The sequence below is a fragment of the Pelobates fuscus genome, chromosome 2 (assembly GCF_036172605.1).
Source record: "Pelobates fuscus isolate aPelFus1 chromosome 2, aPelFus1.pri, whole genome shotgun sequence".
In the NCBI taxonomy this organism is placed as follows: domain Eukaryota; kingdom Metazoa; phylum Chordata; class Amphibia; order Anura; family Pelobatidae; genus Pelobates; species Pelobates fuscus.
Genome location: NC_086318.1, coordinates 385404966 through 385419837, shown reverse-complemented (window position 1 = coordinate 385419837; position 14872 = coordinate 385404966). Strand labels below are relative to the sequence as shown.

The 14872-nt window shown below is 44.0% G+C and overlaps 1 protein-coding gene across 1 annotated transcript in view; it reads right to left on the bottom strand.

Moving 5' to 3' along the window:
• Positions 1-1296: 1296 nt before the first annotated feature.
• Positions 1297-14872, bottom strand: part of CNRIP1 (cannabinoid receptor interacting protein 1) — a 44279-nt gene continuing 30703 nt past the window's right edge. The window contains exon 3 of the mRNA XM_063443792.1: positions 1297-3080. Within this exon, the coding sequence (XP_063299862.1) occupies positions 2916-3080 (165 nt within the window). The 3' untranslated portion in view covers positions 1297-2915. The remainder of the gene's footprint in view (positions 3081-14872) is intronic.

Genomic DNA, 14872 nt, shown 5'->3' with positions numbered 1-14872 from the left:
CTTGCGTTAATTTTTTTTCCCAATATACTAAATAACTATTCTGCAAGGGGGCGCCCCTTTCGACTGACATGGCCTAGTTGCAATAGCGACGTCTGTGCTAACCATCTTCCATTTACCATGCAACTTTTATATTTTTTCACAGTACATGTGTTTCTATCAAAACCATAAAGAAATACACATCACGCAGATTGCAAAATACAGCAATGTTATTGTAGTTTACCAAAACAGTCCAACCATACCCAATCACAGATTATTCCTTCAGGAGAAACTATACTTATTTTTGGTTACATTTATGTCAATGTTTAATAGGTACTTTTCCACTCAGCATGTTATATTGTGTTTTTTTTATGTAAAAATAACATAGTGTCAGTGGTTAATCTGCAAAATGTGCTATTTACTAAAGAAGAATTTAAAATGAATTTCAAATTTAAAGCAGCACTGTCACCCTAACCCCCCTCCCTCCAGAAAAATTGTATTTCATAAATATAGAATCTTTACTAAAACGGCAGCACCCCCAAGGACAGGTTCAAGTAAAAAATCTCACCTTTACCTGCCCCCTCAGCCACGAGAACCCCAGCGGAAAGGTTACCGTCACGAATCTTTGCGAATTCTGCAAAGTCCCCAGACGGTGACAGTGCCGCTTTAAGGCCACTATAGGTGAATGGAAAGCATGGCTGATTTAGAGAAATTTGTAGTTTTTGAAAAATGTTTTTAATTTTTAGCTATTTTGACCTTAAATTTCTAATTCACCTTGAATTCTTACTTTACTGACTAACCCGTATAGTTTTTGTATTGACTCCTGTACCTTTGAAAAGGTGCAAGTGACCCTTTGAATCCATATTCTAGCACACAATCAAACTACATTTTTATGATCAAAAATTGATCCAGCACTCTTGCTAGAAATAAGAATTTGACAGTATTTTGTTCTGTGTTCAGGGTGACACCATTGTCTTGTGATTCTATGATGTTCTGGAGTTCTCACACATGCCACATGTGCGGTTCCACCCTCAGACATTCCTTTAATAGTGTCACAGGTGGTTATTATGCAGCCAGGTGGAATTGGAATTATAAACATAGCCTTAAGCACCATAGTAAAATTCGATTTCACAATGTAGGGATGGGGCTATTATGAACATACAGGACTGGTTTAGGGGGCAAAAAGTGCTTACTATCCTAATCTGACTAACATATCAATATCATATCATATCAACATATCAATAGGGGTTACCATAATACTGCTAATGTAAAATAATGTTTTATTTCAGAAGTAGAATGAACTAAATTGAACTATAGACATTTAAGGTGGGAAGGAAACATCAATTTATTCAATAGGAGAAAACGCAACTCACCGTTTAAGAACCATTTTGTTACTATTAACCTGACAGTTCAATCTGTGCCATTTTAACGTTATAAGGTATCCATATATTCTGTTATCACTTGCTACTGCAATTTATGGTTATTATATATCATTTTTATTTAGATGCTTTCCTGAGGAAATAATACCACGCCCTTTTCCTCATGGAGGTCATTAACTGTAGGCATCTATTCAGGACTTTTTCTTTAAATGCTTGATAATAGCATTTTTATTTATTTGCAGAGGGAGTTCGTGAAAAATGTATCCTCTTACTCTTGAGTGTTCATCAAATCATTGAGCAGCCGATAAACTGGAAATTGGGGCTACTAGGGGCACCTGAGAAGGCTGTGCCAATTGGCACACAATATATAATTCTGGGCATGGCTGTATTGCACTATTAAAAACTTTAAAGCCCTTTTTTTTAAAATAGGTGTCTCAAATTAATAATGTAGCCATAATCAAGCAATGAGCATGTCTGTTTCTCCATATGAACTGAATAATGCTAACCTGGCACACAGAGCATTAGATAAGCAGTTTTCATTACTTCAAATAAACAACATGAGGAGTAAATGATAAGAAAGCAAATACACTACACGAACACTTAAAATGGTACAAAAATGTATAAAAATAGTAAAACATAAAACTACTCTACTGTACACTGCAATAGGGTTAAAAGGCACAAAACAACAGTTTCCCTTAAACAAAACAAAAAAAAAATGGTCTCCATCCAATAAGAATTTTAGACACATGTACATATCCAGCTAATATCAGTTGATCACAAGGGGTTTATTCACTAAATAGTGATCTGAAGCAAACTAATAAATAAATGCAAAATTTAGACTGAAATATTCAAGATGATCACATGGAGGGAGTTGTTTTAATAAATGTTAGCATAAAATGTTCATTTTGGATTTCAATTTGCTGTATTTTAATGTTTAGTGAGTAAATCCTTAAATTATTACCTATGGTGCAATCACAAAAGCCAAAAAAAATGAAGGACTTCATTAGAGGTTTAACCGCCGAATAATCAGTTGTACTGAGTTGGCAACTGAGGTGCAAAATTAATGTTAAAAAAAACTTTTCGTCCAGGAGAGCAGCTGATTGCATCAGTAAACAACACTGGTTAAAAAGGTTGACAGGGTTAATAAATAGATACCAACTTATAAATAATGATAAAAAAAAAGTATCACATAAAAAAATAGCTAGTTACCTCCACTTTAAGCCATTTTTTCCCCCTTTGTTGAAACAAACATTTAAATACTACTTGTAAAAAAAATAGGATTTCCAAACAGTGAGCAATTACATAAATAACAACAGTATTTATAAAATAATACAATAAGCAAAACAATCTGGAAAATACACAATTAATAGAAACATGTATTTGCACTGATATAGATTATCTAAATAAACATCAAATTAGTCATCAAAGTCAAGAAAGTGGTTCGTAGCTCATGATATGCAATGTATGCTGTGTTCAGTGGCTTTTTTCAGTTGGCTATTAGTGCTGGTTCAAGTTGATCTTCCCGTAAGACTGTCCGTTTCTGGTGAAATTGAATAACCATTAATGGAACATCTCTTTGTTGATCCACATCAGACTGCGTGTCTCATTGGGTTTACACTCGTATTCGATACTGCTGAAGCTGTTCCCCCATTGGCAGTGATCTCTTTTGTGATAATTGTAGAACTTGACTTGCCATACAGTTTCAAAATTCCCAATGTCATCAAACTGTGCAAAAAAATAAATTAAAAAGGAATTAGTACATTAGTCACAATCTAAAATCAGAGCATTAAACCACAGTGTTAGGAGGCTGAACCCAGTAAGTGTCATCTCTTCAGCAATGAAATGTTTGTTTAAAATCCAAATTACAGTTAATTATTAATTACATGTATACTAATATTGTATTACGGTAGGCCTTCATTCTGTGTTGAGACAAGGTTTACGTCTCTCAGTCCAGTCTCATTTATTTAGAATGAGCAGGGAAGCTCTATTCATTTGGTTCACCTTTTGTAAGAGACAGATAGTGCTATATCATCATTTATTCCTATGCAGCTTTTAAATCATGAGTGCTTTGTAGATTACCCTGTGCTTCTCTATTTATATGAGGCAGACATCATTATGACAGATTGCCACACTGCTATGAGATTATTGGCGCCCAGTGGTGGAACTAATGTAGAGAGGGCCCCGGTGCAAGAAATGTTTTGTTGGGCCTCCATCTAGGAATGTAAACAAGTTTTTGTATGGAGTATGTGTGTGTGGATGTAGGAGTGTATTTGCATGTAGTGTTGGTGTTCAAATGCAGGTATACGTTTGTGTATAGTGTAGGCATTTGAATGCAGATGTGCACTTGTATGCAGTGATGGTGTTTGTATATAATTTTGATGTTTGAATACAAGAGAGTGTTTGTATGTAGTGTTGGTGTTTGAATGCAAGATAGATGGACATGTACACAAAGTGCCACACACAAACATACCATCACAGATACACTTACACTCTGTCGCACACACTCACTGCTTTTACTATGCACAAACACACACTATCTCCCCTACACAAACATACACACTACATTCACTGTACACACACTGTATTACCTATACACACTATTTCCACTACACAAACACACACTGCATTCACTACACAAATACTGCATTCAATATACACACTACCTCAACTACACAAAAACACACACTTTGCATTCATTCTATATACACTACATGCCTACACAAACACACGCTGTATCTCTACACAAACACACACTCTAAATTCATACCTGTGGATGGACTCGGGTGTGGGCCCCAGGGGGAGCCCAGATCTCGAGCTGTGTCAGGGGCCCCAAAATTTCTGATGGCGGCCCTGCACACACATACAGATACACATACATACTGACACAGATACACATACGAATCATACTTTACACATTTTTAGCCATCCCCTGCTTCCATACAATTTTGACATAGGAGTGTGGCTTCATTGGAATCTAGACCTGGCTGCTGCCTGACACTGATGGGAGTGTAGTATTGTTAAGAATCGGGTCAGGGCTCTCTCTCCCCCTCCTTTCTCTGTGTCTTCCTAGCTCTCCCTGCACAGTGCTCTGTAAGCTGGGGGGAAGTGTCCTGATCTCTGCTGTGCTGATCTGACGTAGAGTCTGATCAGAGAAGTTGACCGGTGGTCAGTGTCCTCAAGTGTGAGGGACACTCAATGGGCCTCCCAAGCTTGTGGACCATGGTGCAGCCAATTGTTGGCTCATTAACAGGTAGCCCAGCCAGGCCTCGAGTGAGATAGGAGTAATTAACTGGAACTTTCTACGTATGCTGTTTGTAATCTTGTGTACCTGGATTTTAATTGCTCATATTTTGGTATTTAACAATTAAGCACCATCACTACATGTGGTCTATCCATTACAAAGTGACGAGAGACACAGAGAGCTCTATTCTGTGGAACAGAATGCTTGGTGTGATTCATATGTTTATGGTTTTATAAATATAAAGAATACATATTTCCAGACTATGGTTATCTCTGCAGTACTGCATATACGCTCACATACACAAAAGGTCAATTTTTGTTTAGTCTATATATCGTATTTATATGTCCGGTTATGTACACCATACATATACACAGGGGCAGAAAAAGAAGCAATATGCAAAAAGCTAATTACATTTTCCTAGGTACTTAAGGAAGGAAATTGGACGTGTACCTGAGAAGTTGACAAGTTTATATTTTAGGACTTGACAGACACCTGACGAACAGTACAACAAGCCTGACTATTTATTAAACAAAAATAGCAAACTAAACCAAGTCATGCGGGAATGCAGGAAACGGCTAACTTTGATTAGATGTTCGCCACTATAATTTTGCTGATTCAGTTAAAAACAAAACAAAGACACAAAAAAGGAAATAAGGCAAACCAAACATAAAGGAAATAAATTTCGATTGGGAAAATGATTAATTTTGTTTGATAAAGCAGACTCTGAAATATGAACACACTGCATTTTGCTTTTGGAAACATGTTGTTGATAGTACACACATTAACGAGAAAATCTGCTTTTTTGTGTGTAAATTTACTCAGATTCTGTTTATGCAGCAACTGAAAAAACATCCCTGCTCATTCCAACCTGGATAACCCTTGAACTGCAGCCCATAGTGGAAAGGTATTGGTGGGGAGGTCATATTGCCATAGCTCAAAGTTTTAATATGGAGCTTTGCGGAGGGAGGGGGCGGTTTAAGTTTAATTTGTTTTTTATTTGCTTTTTTAACTCTGTGTGCATTATTTAACCCCTAAAGACCGCAGCCAAATGTACAAGTTGTGAGCCAAAAAAAAATGTAAACAAACCACAGAATTTTACTATATGTCTGTTCAACAATAATTTACCTCTTTCATACTAAGTGCACCCACACTTATTATATATCACTTTGTTCAGGGGAAACAGAGCTTTCGTTTAATATCAAACATTCATATATGGAACTCCATTTTATATGAATAAAATCTAAAAAACTTGAAAGAATTAAGAAATCTTGTTATTTTTCAATTTCAGCATGGCAATTTAACTGTTAATGTCAGAATACTGTTCGGTTTTCCTGCAATAAAACATAAATATTTGTATTCAGAAATGTCTCACGAGTAAAACAGTACCCCCCATGTATAGGTTTTATGGGGTTTTGGAAAGTTACAAGGTCAAATATACGGCTTGTCCATTATTTTATTTTCTGCATAGAAATTTGACAGATTAGTTTGCAGTGTCCAGGCTGCCTTTGAGACCGTATGGCAGCCAAGAAATGAAAATTACCTCCATCATGGCATACCATTTGAAAAAGTAGACATCCCAGGGTATTCAAAATGGGGTATGCCCAGTCATTTGTAGTAGTCACTTGGGCACAAACCCTAGCCAAATTTAGCGTTTGTTGTTTTTTTGTGCATTTTTCACATAAAATCTGTACTCTCACTGATAATATTATTATTAGTATATAGTTTACTGCCCTGAAACACTCCTAGTTCTGTTCAGTGATATCTCACGAGCGCCATGGTACCCCCCATGTATAGGTTTTATGGGGTTTTGGAAAGTTACAGGGTCATATATACGGCTTATCCATTTATGCTTTTTCACCTTGAAATTTGTCAGATTAGTTTGCAGTGTCCAGGCTGCCTTTGAGACCGTATGGCAGGCAAAAAATGAAAATTACCCCCATCATGGCATACCATTTGAAAAAGTAGACAACCCAGAGTATAAGAAATGGTGCCGAGCTGGACGGTCGCAAGCCTGAGCAGCTCCTGCAATTCAACACAAGTTACCCTCTAAAAACATGCCTCACCACTTAAAATCAGACCGCCAGAGCAGATACCCAGAGCTGAGGGACTACTGGACCCGGGGAGAGGCTGGCTCACAGAGCTTCAGTCCCTCGGGGGGAGAAAAACGCATTGCCCAAACCGGGGCCTTCTCTTGCAGTCAGTGGGGCGGACGGCCGCTGCCCCACTATCCTGCGCCACGGAACCTAGCCACAGGTACAGACCGTCGCGGATCCGGCTCCGTTCCCCCCCCTCTGTACCGGGGGGGTGATCCCGGTCATCACACTGTGGCCATAACCGCGATACTACAACTGAGGCGGGGAGCAACACCTAAAATGGCGGGCGCCATGTGCCGACAGCAACACCTAAAATGGCGGGCGCCATGTGCGCGGACGGCAGCCTGAAGGCCCCAGCCGGACGCAAGTACCCAAACCGCCAGCGGACAGCAAGATACCCTGAGCCCTGTCACATGGGAACGCAACAACAGAGCCCTGCCACATACCGCGGCAAACTCCTGGCTTACCCGGCTCACATACCCAGGACATGGACCCGGTCTCCACAGCAGCCTTCCTGGGCCTTGAGCCCCTAGAGGACGTTCCCCGAACCGCAGCCCCAAGCCCACGCACACTCCACCAGCCAGGCACCCCGTTACCGGCCAGCAGTGGAACCGGAACAGAGGGCACAAGCGGCCGCTCAAGCAGAGCCCAGGGCTGGCAGAGTGGAATACACCGGGCCAGCCTTCCCATCAAGCCTCCGCTCACAACAACATCGGGTCAGAGGCGGGTGAGCCACGAGAATGGAGGACTCGGCAAGCCCTGCTACAGAACCTGCCCAGCAGCACGATGCAGAGGATCACGAAAGACAGCGTGATTACTACGTACGGACAAGTACAGAACCTGCTTATGTCCAGCACGAAGGGGACGGCGGTTGTTGAATTCTACAGGTCGCAATATGGTGCATACACCCAAGCAGCACCCCGAAATGGCGACACGCCACCAGCGAGAACACAAATATGGAGAACCCTGAAATCCCCACCCCCCAAGCTGGGAATCGGCTGAGAACGCACTAAGATCCCAGATGCTGCGGGGCAAGCTGAACTCTCTGACCTGAGACTCACCCGCACTCGCATTGCTGGACTCCTGTTCTCAACCACTCCTATGAGAACTAGCCGGTTAAGTCTGATCCTTATGTTATTACTCTCTTGACAATCTTAATGGTCTAACATGTAATCAACCAAATATTGGTTTAATAATACCAACTATACTGTACTTAGCATGTAACCGAACGGAAATTTCATAAGTAACTACAGTCATGTATAGTCTAGCATAGTACTCGTCACTTACTTAATACCTAAGCAAGCCTATTAATGTTTTGCCTATTTTCCCTGACCCACCCATGTAATATCTCTACTTTACGCTTAATAGAAACTAAAATGTGAATGATCTAGACAAATCGCATACTAACTATAAAATTGTGCAAGTTCTAACATACCCTTACTGTTATAATTGTCTGGAAAAAGCATGTGGATTGCCGTCGGGGTACCCCATGCGAGTTGTTCCCTCAAATGCACTACAAAAATAAAGAATTAAAAAAAAAAAAAAAAGAAATGGTGCATTGTAAGATGTTTGGTCTAACCACTTTATCAGAAATGAAGGGCCCACATAGCGGTTATAGCTTTATTTGTGTTTTTTCACACACATTAATTCAATTTTCACAGGACATTTCATATTCCTGATATGAGTTATTGCAACAAAGCCTCACTATTTGTATTTAACATTGTCTCCTGAATGTAACAGTACCCCCATGTACTAGATTCTCTGTTTTGGGGGGGGAAGTCACAGGGACAAAAATATTAGATGTCCTTTTCAAAGTTGGCAATTTGACAAAGTGATTTTCTGGGTCTCTCTCGCCTTTGAGAGAGCATCGCAGCCTGGGTAATAACATTTCCACCGTTATGGCATACCATTTTCAAAAGTAGGCAACCCAGAGTATAACAAATGGCATAATTTGAGATGTTTGGTCTAGCCATTTTAACAGAAATGCTGGGCCCATGTAGAGATTTCTACTTTGATTTTTGTCTTTTTAATCAGATAAATTGCATTTTCACTGAAAATGTCATAATACTGATATTAGTTAGTGCACTAGAGACTTGGTATTTTGATTTAACACTGTCTTCTGAATGTAACGGTACCCCCACGTACTATTATTTCAGATTTTACTGATAAGTCACAGGGCGAAATATATTAGATGCCCTTTCAGCTTGTAAGTTTGCCAAAATTATTTTCTGGGCCTATGTAGCTTTTCAGAGAGTATGGCAGCCTGGGTAATAACATTCCCACCGTTATGGCAAACCATTTTCAAAAGTAGGCACCCCAGAGTATAACAAATGGCATAATTTGAGATGTTTGGTCTAGCCATTTTAACAGAAATGCTGGGCCCATGTAGCAATTTCTAATTTTATTTTTGTCTTTTTTTTTTTGTAAATCTTTCTTTTATTAAGGCAAATAAGTTGGGATACAGAAGTAAAAGAAGGGAAATGTGCAACTATAAATACACGTTAGGGAGATCACAACAGAGAATAACATTTCCCAAAGAAACGATGCCTCATTTTTTTTTAAAGTAATGAAACTTAAACATGCTGAACTGTTACAGTTATTGAGTATAGCACAGTCGACTGTGTATGCTTGCCCGACAGAGGGTATGCTATGTGTATACTGTATATGGGGTCCCCGGAGATGAGGCAGAGGCCCACATCCTACAAAAATTAAAACTTCCCATGCTCATACATTATACATTATGGTCGCCACGCCACTAGGATCAGTGCTGGGGGTTCACCCATGGTATTCATTAGTGTTTCTTCACAGCCTAGCTAGCTTGTTGAAACTCAGCTAGCAATCTCCCTAGATTATCTATTATGTACATGTTGGGCTACAAGCAGTCCATCAGGGTGCAGTCAACATAGGTTGGGTTCATGTCGGGCCATGTGAACAGTCCGAGCAGGGCTCCAGGTAGGTAACGGGGCTCACAGCAAGGAGCGACTACGTGTGGGTCCCACCGATATGTGCGTTTCCGTTCAGCCGATGCCCACACGAGGGTGTGGGTGTCCTCAGATGAACGGTGCAGTACAGGGAGGCCGCCCTCCAGCCCCGGGTCGAGAAGAAGGCCCGCACCCTTGATCCACAGACTTGGAGGCCGGGTCTTCCCTTTGTCGGGTGCCCGGGTACGCCCGGGTGGTCTGCCGCCGCCAGCAGCGGTCGGGCTTCGGGCAGTGTGGTCGGTGCCTCAAAGGTACTCTCCGATTGGCCTTCAGCCCAGGATGGCCTGTAGGGTGAGAAGCAGTTGCGGCTCTGCATGCTGTGCCTGAGCGTGCCTCCTTCTGTTTCTGCTTCACTCTCCACTCATCGTGGTTGTGGGTTACCCTCTGGGTGGGAGCATCGGCTGCCTGGTGCTTCCCTGGGTGTGTTCCCTGATTGGAGTGCATGTGGGCTGTTCTCTGGTTGATGCGGTGCCAGAATTTGTGGCATATGTCGTCAAACTTGGCTTCAAACAGAGCCCTCCAGTGCGTTTTGAGTTGCTTTGTTGGGCTTCCTGCATGGCGGCCATCTTGGTCTCGCCTCGCGGTGCGTGCTGTATGGTGCTTCTGCCCTCCGGTTCTCTGTGTGTGTGCCACCCTCTGCCGTTGGTGGACCGGGATAACCCCCACCGGTCCGGGGAAGGGGGGGGGGGGGTGCAGGAGTGTGGCGGCTCCGTGTGCAGGGCCCGTACTCCAGGAGATCGTCCGCCTCTCCCAAATCCAAGTCCCAGCAGGCCGCCACAGGGCTCTCGGGCCATCAGCAACAGTAGTCTTCAGGGTGAGTATTATATCTTGTGACCGGAGCCCCCTGTGAGTGATAGCTTACAAGTTTTCTTACTTGAGTCCTGATTTTAGGCTTAACACTGCTTTTTTCTCTGCTTTATTGCTGGAGCTCAAGCTGCATGCATCTGCTATGTTGAGCAGCCAGGCTCCGCCCCTATTTTTTGTATTTTTAATCAGATAAATTTCATTTTCACGGGAAATGTCATAATCAGGCCCGGACTGGCCATCGGGCACACCGGGCAAATGCCCGGTGGGCCGCGGTGGCCATGGGCCGAGGCCGGCAGGGGAAGGTCCCAGGATCTCCCCTGCCGGTCTATGCGGGGCCGGCACTATCTGAGCGCCGGCCCCGCTGTTTTCAATGAAGGGCCGGTGAGGAGATCAAAGATCTCCCTCACCGGCCCACTTGGAAAGACATGCGGCTGGGGAGGGAGAGGACCCGGCGGAGTTCTATCTTGCAGCTTCGCCGGGTTCCTCTCGCGAGATCCGGCGCGTTGCCATGGCAGGCTAGAGTTCACTCACCCACTGGACCGCCAGGGAAGATACCAGCGTGCCGGTCCCCCCCTCCCACTCACCAGCATGCTAAATTTTATTTTACCCCCCCAACACTCAATCCCTTCTAACATGCACACACAGCACTCTCACTCCCATCACACACAGCACTCTCACTCCCATCACACACAGCACTCTCACTCCCATCACTCTCACTCCCATCACACACAGCACTCTCACTCCCATCACACACAGCACTCTCAAACCCATCACAGCACTTTCACACACAGCACTCTCACACACATCACACTCAGCAGTCACACACATCATCCACAGCACTATCACACTCAGCACTCTCACACACATCACACTCAGCACTCTCACACACATCACACTCAGCACTCACACACACATCACACTCAGGACTCACACACACATCACACTAAGCACCATCACAAAACACATCACACTCAGCACTATCACAAAACACATCACACTCAGCACTATCACACACATCACACTCAGCACTCACGCACATCATCCACAGCACTATCACACTCAGCACTCTCACACACATCACACTCAGGACTCACACACACATCACACTCAGCACTATCACAAAACACATCATACACAGCACTCTCACACACATCACACTCAGCACTCACGCACATCATCCACAGCACTATCACACTCAGCACTCTCACACACAGCACTCATCACACTCAGCACTATCACAAAACACATCACACACAGCACTTTCACACACATCACACACAGCACTCTCACACATCATCCACAGCACTATCACACTCGGCACTCTCACACCCTCATCCACAGCACGGCATTACCCTCAGCACTCACACACATCATCCACAGCACTATCACACTCAGGATTCACACACATCACACTCAGCACTATCACAAAACACATCATACACAGCACCCTCACACACATCATACACAGCATCCATCATACACACACAGGGCCGGATTAACATAGGGGCTGATGGAGCTGCAGCTCCAGGCCCAGGCCCATGGAATAGGCCCATTTAAAAAAAAAAAAAAAAAAAAAATATTTTTTTTTTTTTTTTTACACACTACTCTTAGGTTTGCCACCTGACTGGTATTTTACTGGCACAGCCGGTATTTGAGGCTGTCTGGCCGTGCCGGTATTGCAGTAATACCAGCAATACAAATGCAGGTATTTTTCTCAGAATAAATAAAAAAAGAGATTACTCTGCAATACCAGCACCGGCCAGTAGGGGTCACTGTGTGTGGAGAGAGGCAGGTATAGGAAGTTACAGCATATCTCTGCCTCTCTCTACTACTCACTGATCCATGAGGGAGCAGCAACACAGCACAGAGTCCAGACAACAGCTCTACAGTAAGTGAGGGATGGGGGGAAAGATAGTAGGGACACATGGGGACACTGAGACACTAGGGGACATATGGGGACACAGACACTAGGGGACACTGAGACACTAGGACATATGGGGACACAGACACTGGGAGACCTGGGAACAGACACATGGGGACACTGGAAAACATGGGGACACTGAGACACTAGGGGACACTGGGACACATGGGGATGCTGAGACACATGGGGATGCTATGAGACATTGGGACATGGAGACACTATGTCCCCATTTCTCCCAGTGTCCCCATGTCCCCCAGCCAGTGTCCCTAGTGTTTCAGTGTCCCCAGGTCTCCCAGTGTCTGTGTCCAATGTCTCTCAGCGTGCCTAGTGTCCCCATGTGTCCCTATATGTCCCAGTGTCCCCATGTCTATGTCCACAACTGTCCCCATGTCTCCCAGTGTCTCCCAGTGTCCCCTAGTCTCCCAGTGTCCCCTAGTCTCCCAGTGTCTGTGTTCCCATGTCTCTGTGTCCCTAGTGTCTTAGTGTCCCCAAATGTTTCAGTGTCCCCATGTCTCTCAGTGTCCCCAAGTGTCTGTCTTCCAGCCAGTGTCCCCTAGTCTCCCAGTGTCTGTGTTCCCATGTCTCTGTGTCCCTAGCGTCTTAGTGTCCCCAAATGTTTCAGTGTCCCCATGTCTCTCAGTGTCCCCAAGTGTCTGTCTCCCAGCCAGTGTCCCCCAGTCTCCCAGTGTCTGTGTTCCCATGTCTCTGTGTCCCTAGTGTCTTAGTGTCTCCAAATGTTGCAGTGTCCCCATGTCTCCCAGTGTCTGTGTCCCTAGTGTCTCAGTGTGCCTAGTGTCCTTATGTGTCCCAGTGTCCCCATGTCTATGTCCACAACTGTCCCCATGTCTCCCAGTGTTCCCAAGTGTCTGTCTCCCAGCCAGTGTCCCCTAGTCTCCCAGTCTCTGTGTCCCTAGTGTCTTAGTGTCCCCATGTCTAAGTGTCTGTGTCCCTAGTGTCTCAGTGTCCCCATTTCTCCCAGTTTCCCTAAATGTCTCAGTGTCCCCATGTCTCCCAGTGTCCCCATGTATGTGTTTTCCCGGGTCTCTGAGTGTCCCCATGTCTCTGAGTGTCCCCGGATCTCACTGTGTCCCCAGTGTCCTAGTGACATGGGGACACACTGAGACATTGGGACACTGGGAGAAATGGGGACACTGAGAGACTAGGGGACTGGGCGACATGGGGACACTGACACTGCGATACATAGGGACACTGAGACACTGGGTGACTTGCGAGACTGAGACACTGGGAGACAGGGAGACATTGGGAGCAATCCATCTATACAGCAGAATCAAACTGTGAGTAGTTTGTTGGTGATTTTACAGAATTTTCTCTGATGTCACTCCTTGTTATTATACAAATGATTAAGGCTGGTATTTTTTCCCCAAGAAAGGTGGCAACCCTAACTACTCTTCACATACTCTTGCTTAAAGGAGCACTACAGGGTCAGGAACACAATCATGTATTTCTGACCCTATTATGTTAAAACCACCACCCTGGCCCCTTCTTGCCTCCCTATAGTATAGTAACATATAACTTGTATTCAAGTCTGCAGCTGCTGGCTCTGCCTCTGAACTGACTGTCTGCTGACATCATCAGAAGTCGTGGTCTGAGCAAATTACAATACTTGCCCATAGGATTGGCTGAGACTGTCAACTAGGCAGATCAGGGGCAGAGCCAGCACAAGTCCAACATAGCCCTGGCCAATCAGCATCTCCTCATAAAGATAAATTGAATCAATGCATCTCTATGAGGAAAGTTCAGTGTCTGCATGCAGAGGGTGGAGACACTGAATGGCAGTGCTGCACACTATGCAGTTCTGCCCCAGGAAGCACCTCTAGCAGCCATCCAAGGAGTGGCCAGTGGAGTTATTTTCTCTGAAAAGACAGTGTTTACTGCAAAAGGCCTGAATGGAATGATTCTACTTACCAGAACAAATACAATAAGCTGTAGTTGTTCTGGTGACTATAGTGTCCCTTTAAGTTTGGAAGCTTAAGAGGGATGTATGTGAACAAAACCTGTGTGGACTGTCTGACAATAAAATTAGTTTAGGTAATGCTGTTTGTCTCTCTAACACTGTGGTATGTTCCCTCCTTTCTTCTACACTCACTACATACACCTTTTCTCTGTCTCAGACTGTATACCAGGAACATCTGCCTGCTAGTAAGAAGATAGGAGACAAGTGGACCAGCGAGTGCTAGGGGACAGTCCTTAGAAAGCATGGAGTGAGCGCATCATTAGACGCATTTATGTCAAGCTCAGAATGCTGCCTGCATAGTATGCCCTTAGTTGGCCAGCCTGCAGGATTGGCGGGCAGCCTGACATGCATTCATGCCAGGCTGTCCTTCAAATTCTTTGGACAGACATGCCCCCTTTTTGGGCATGTTCTCCCCTTTTGACCCTTTTACCCCGCCCATTGACTTCCTGCTTCACTGGACACTGCTGTTAGGGGGTATGGATTTACTTGAAAGATGAAA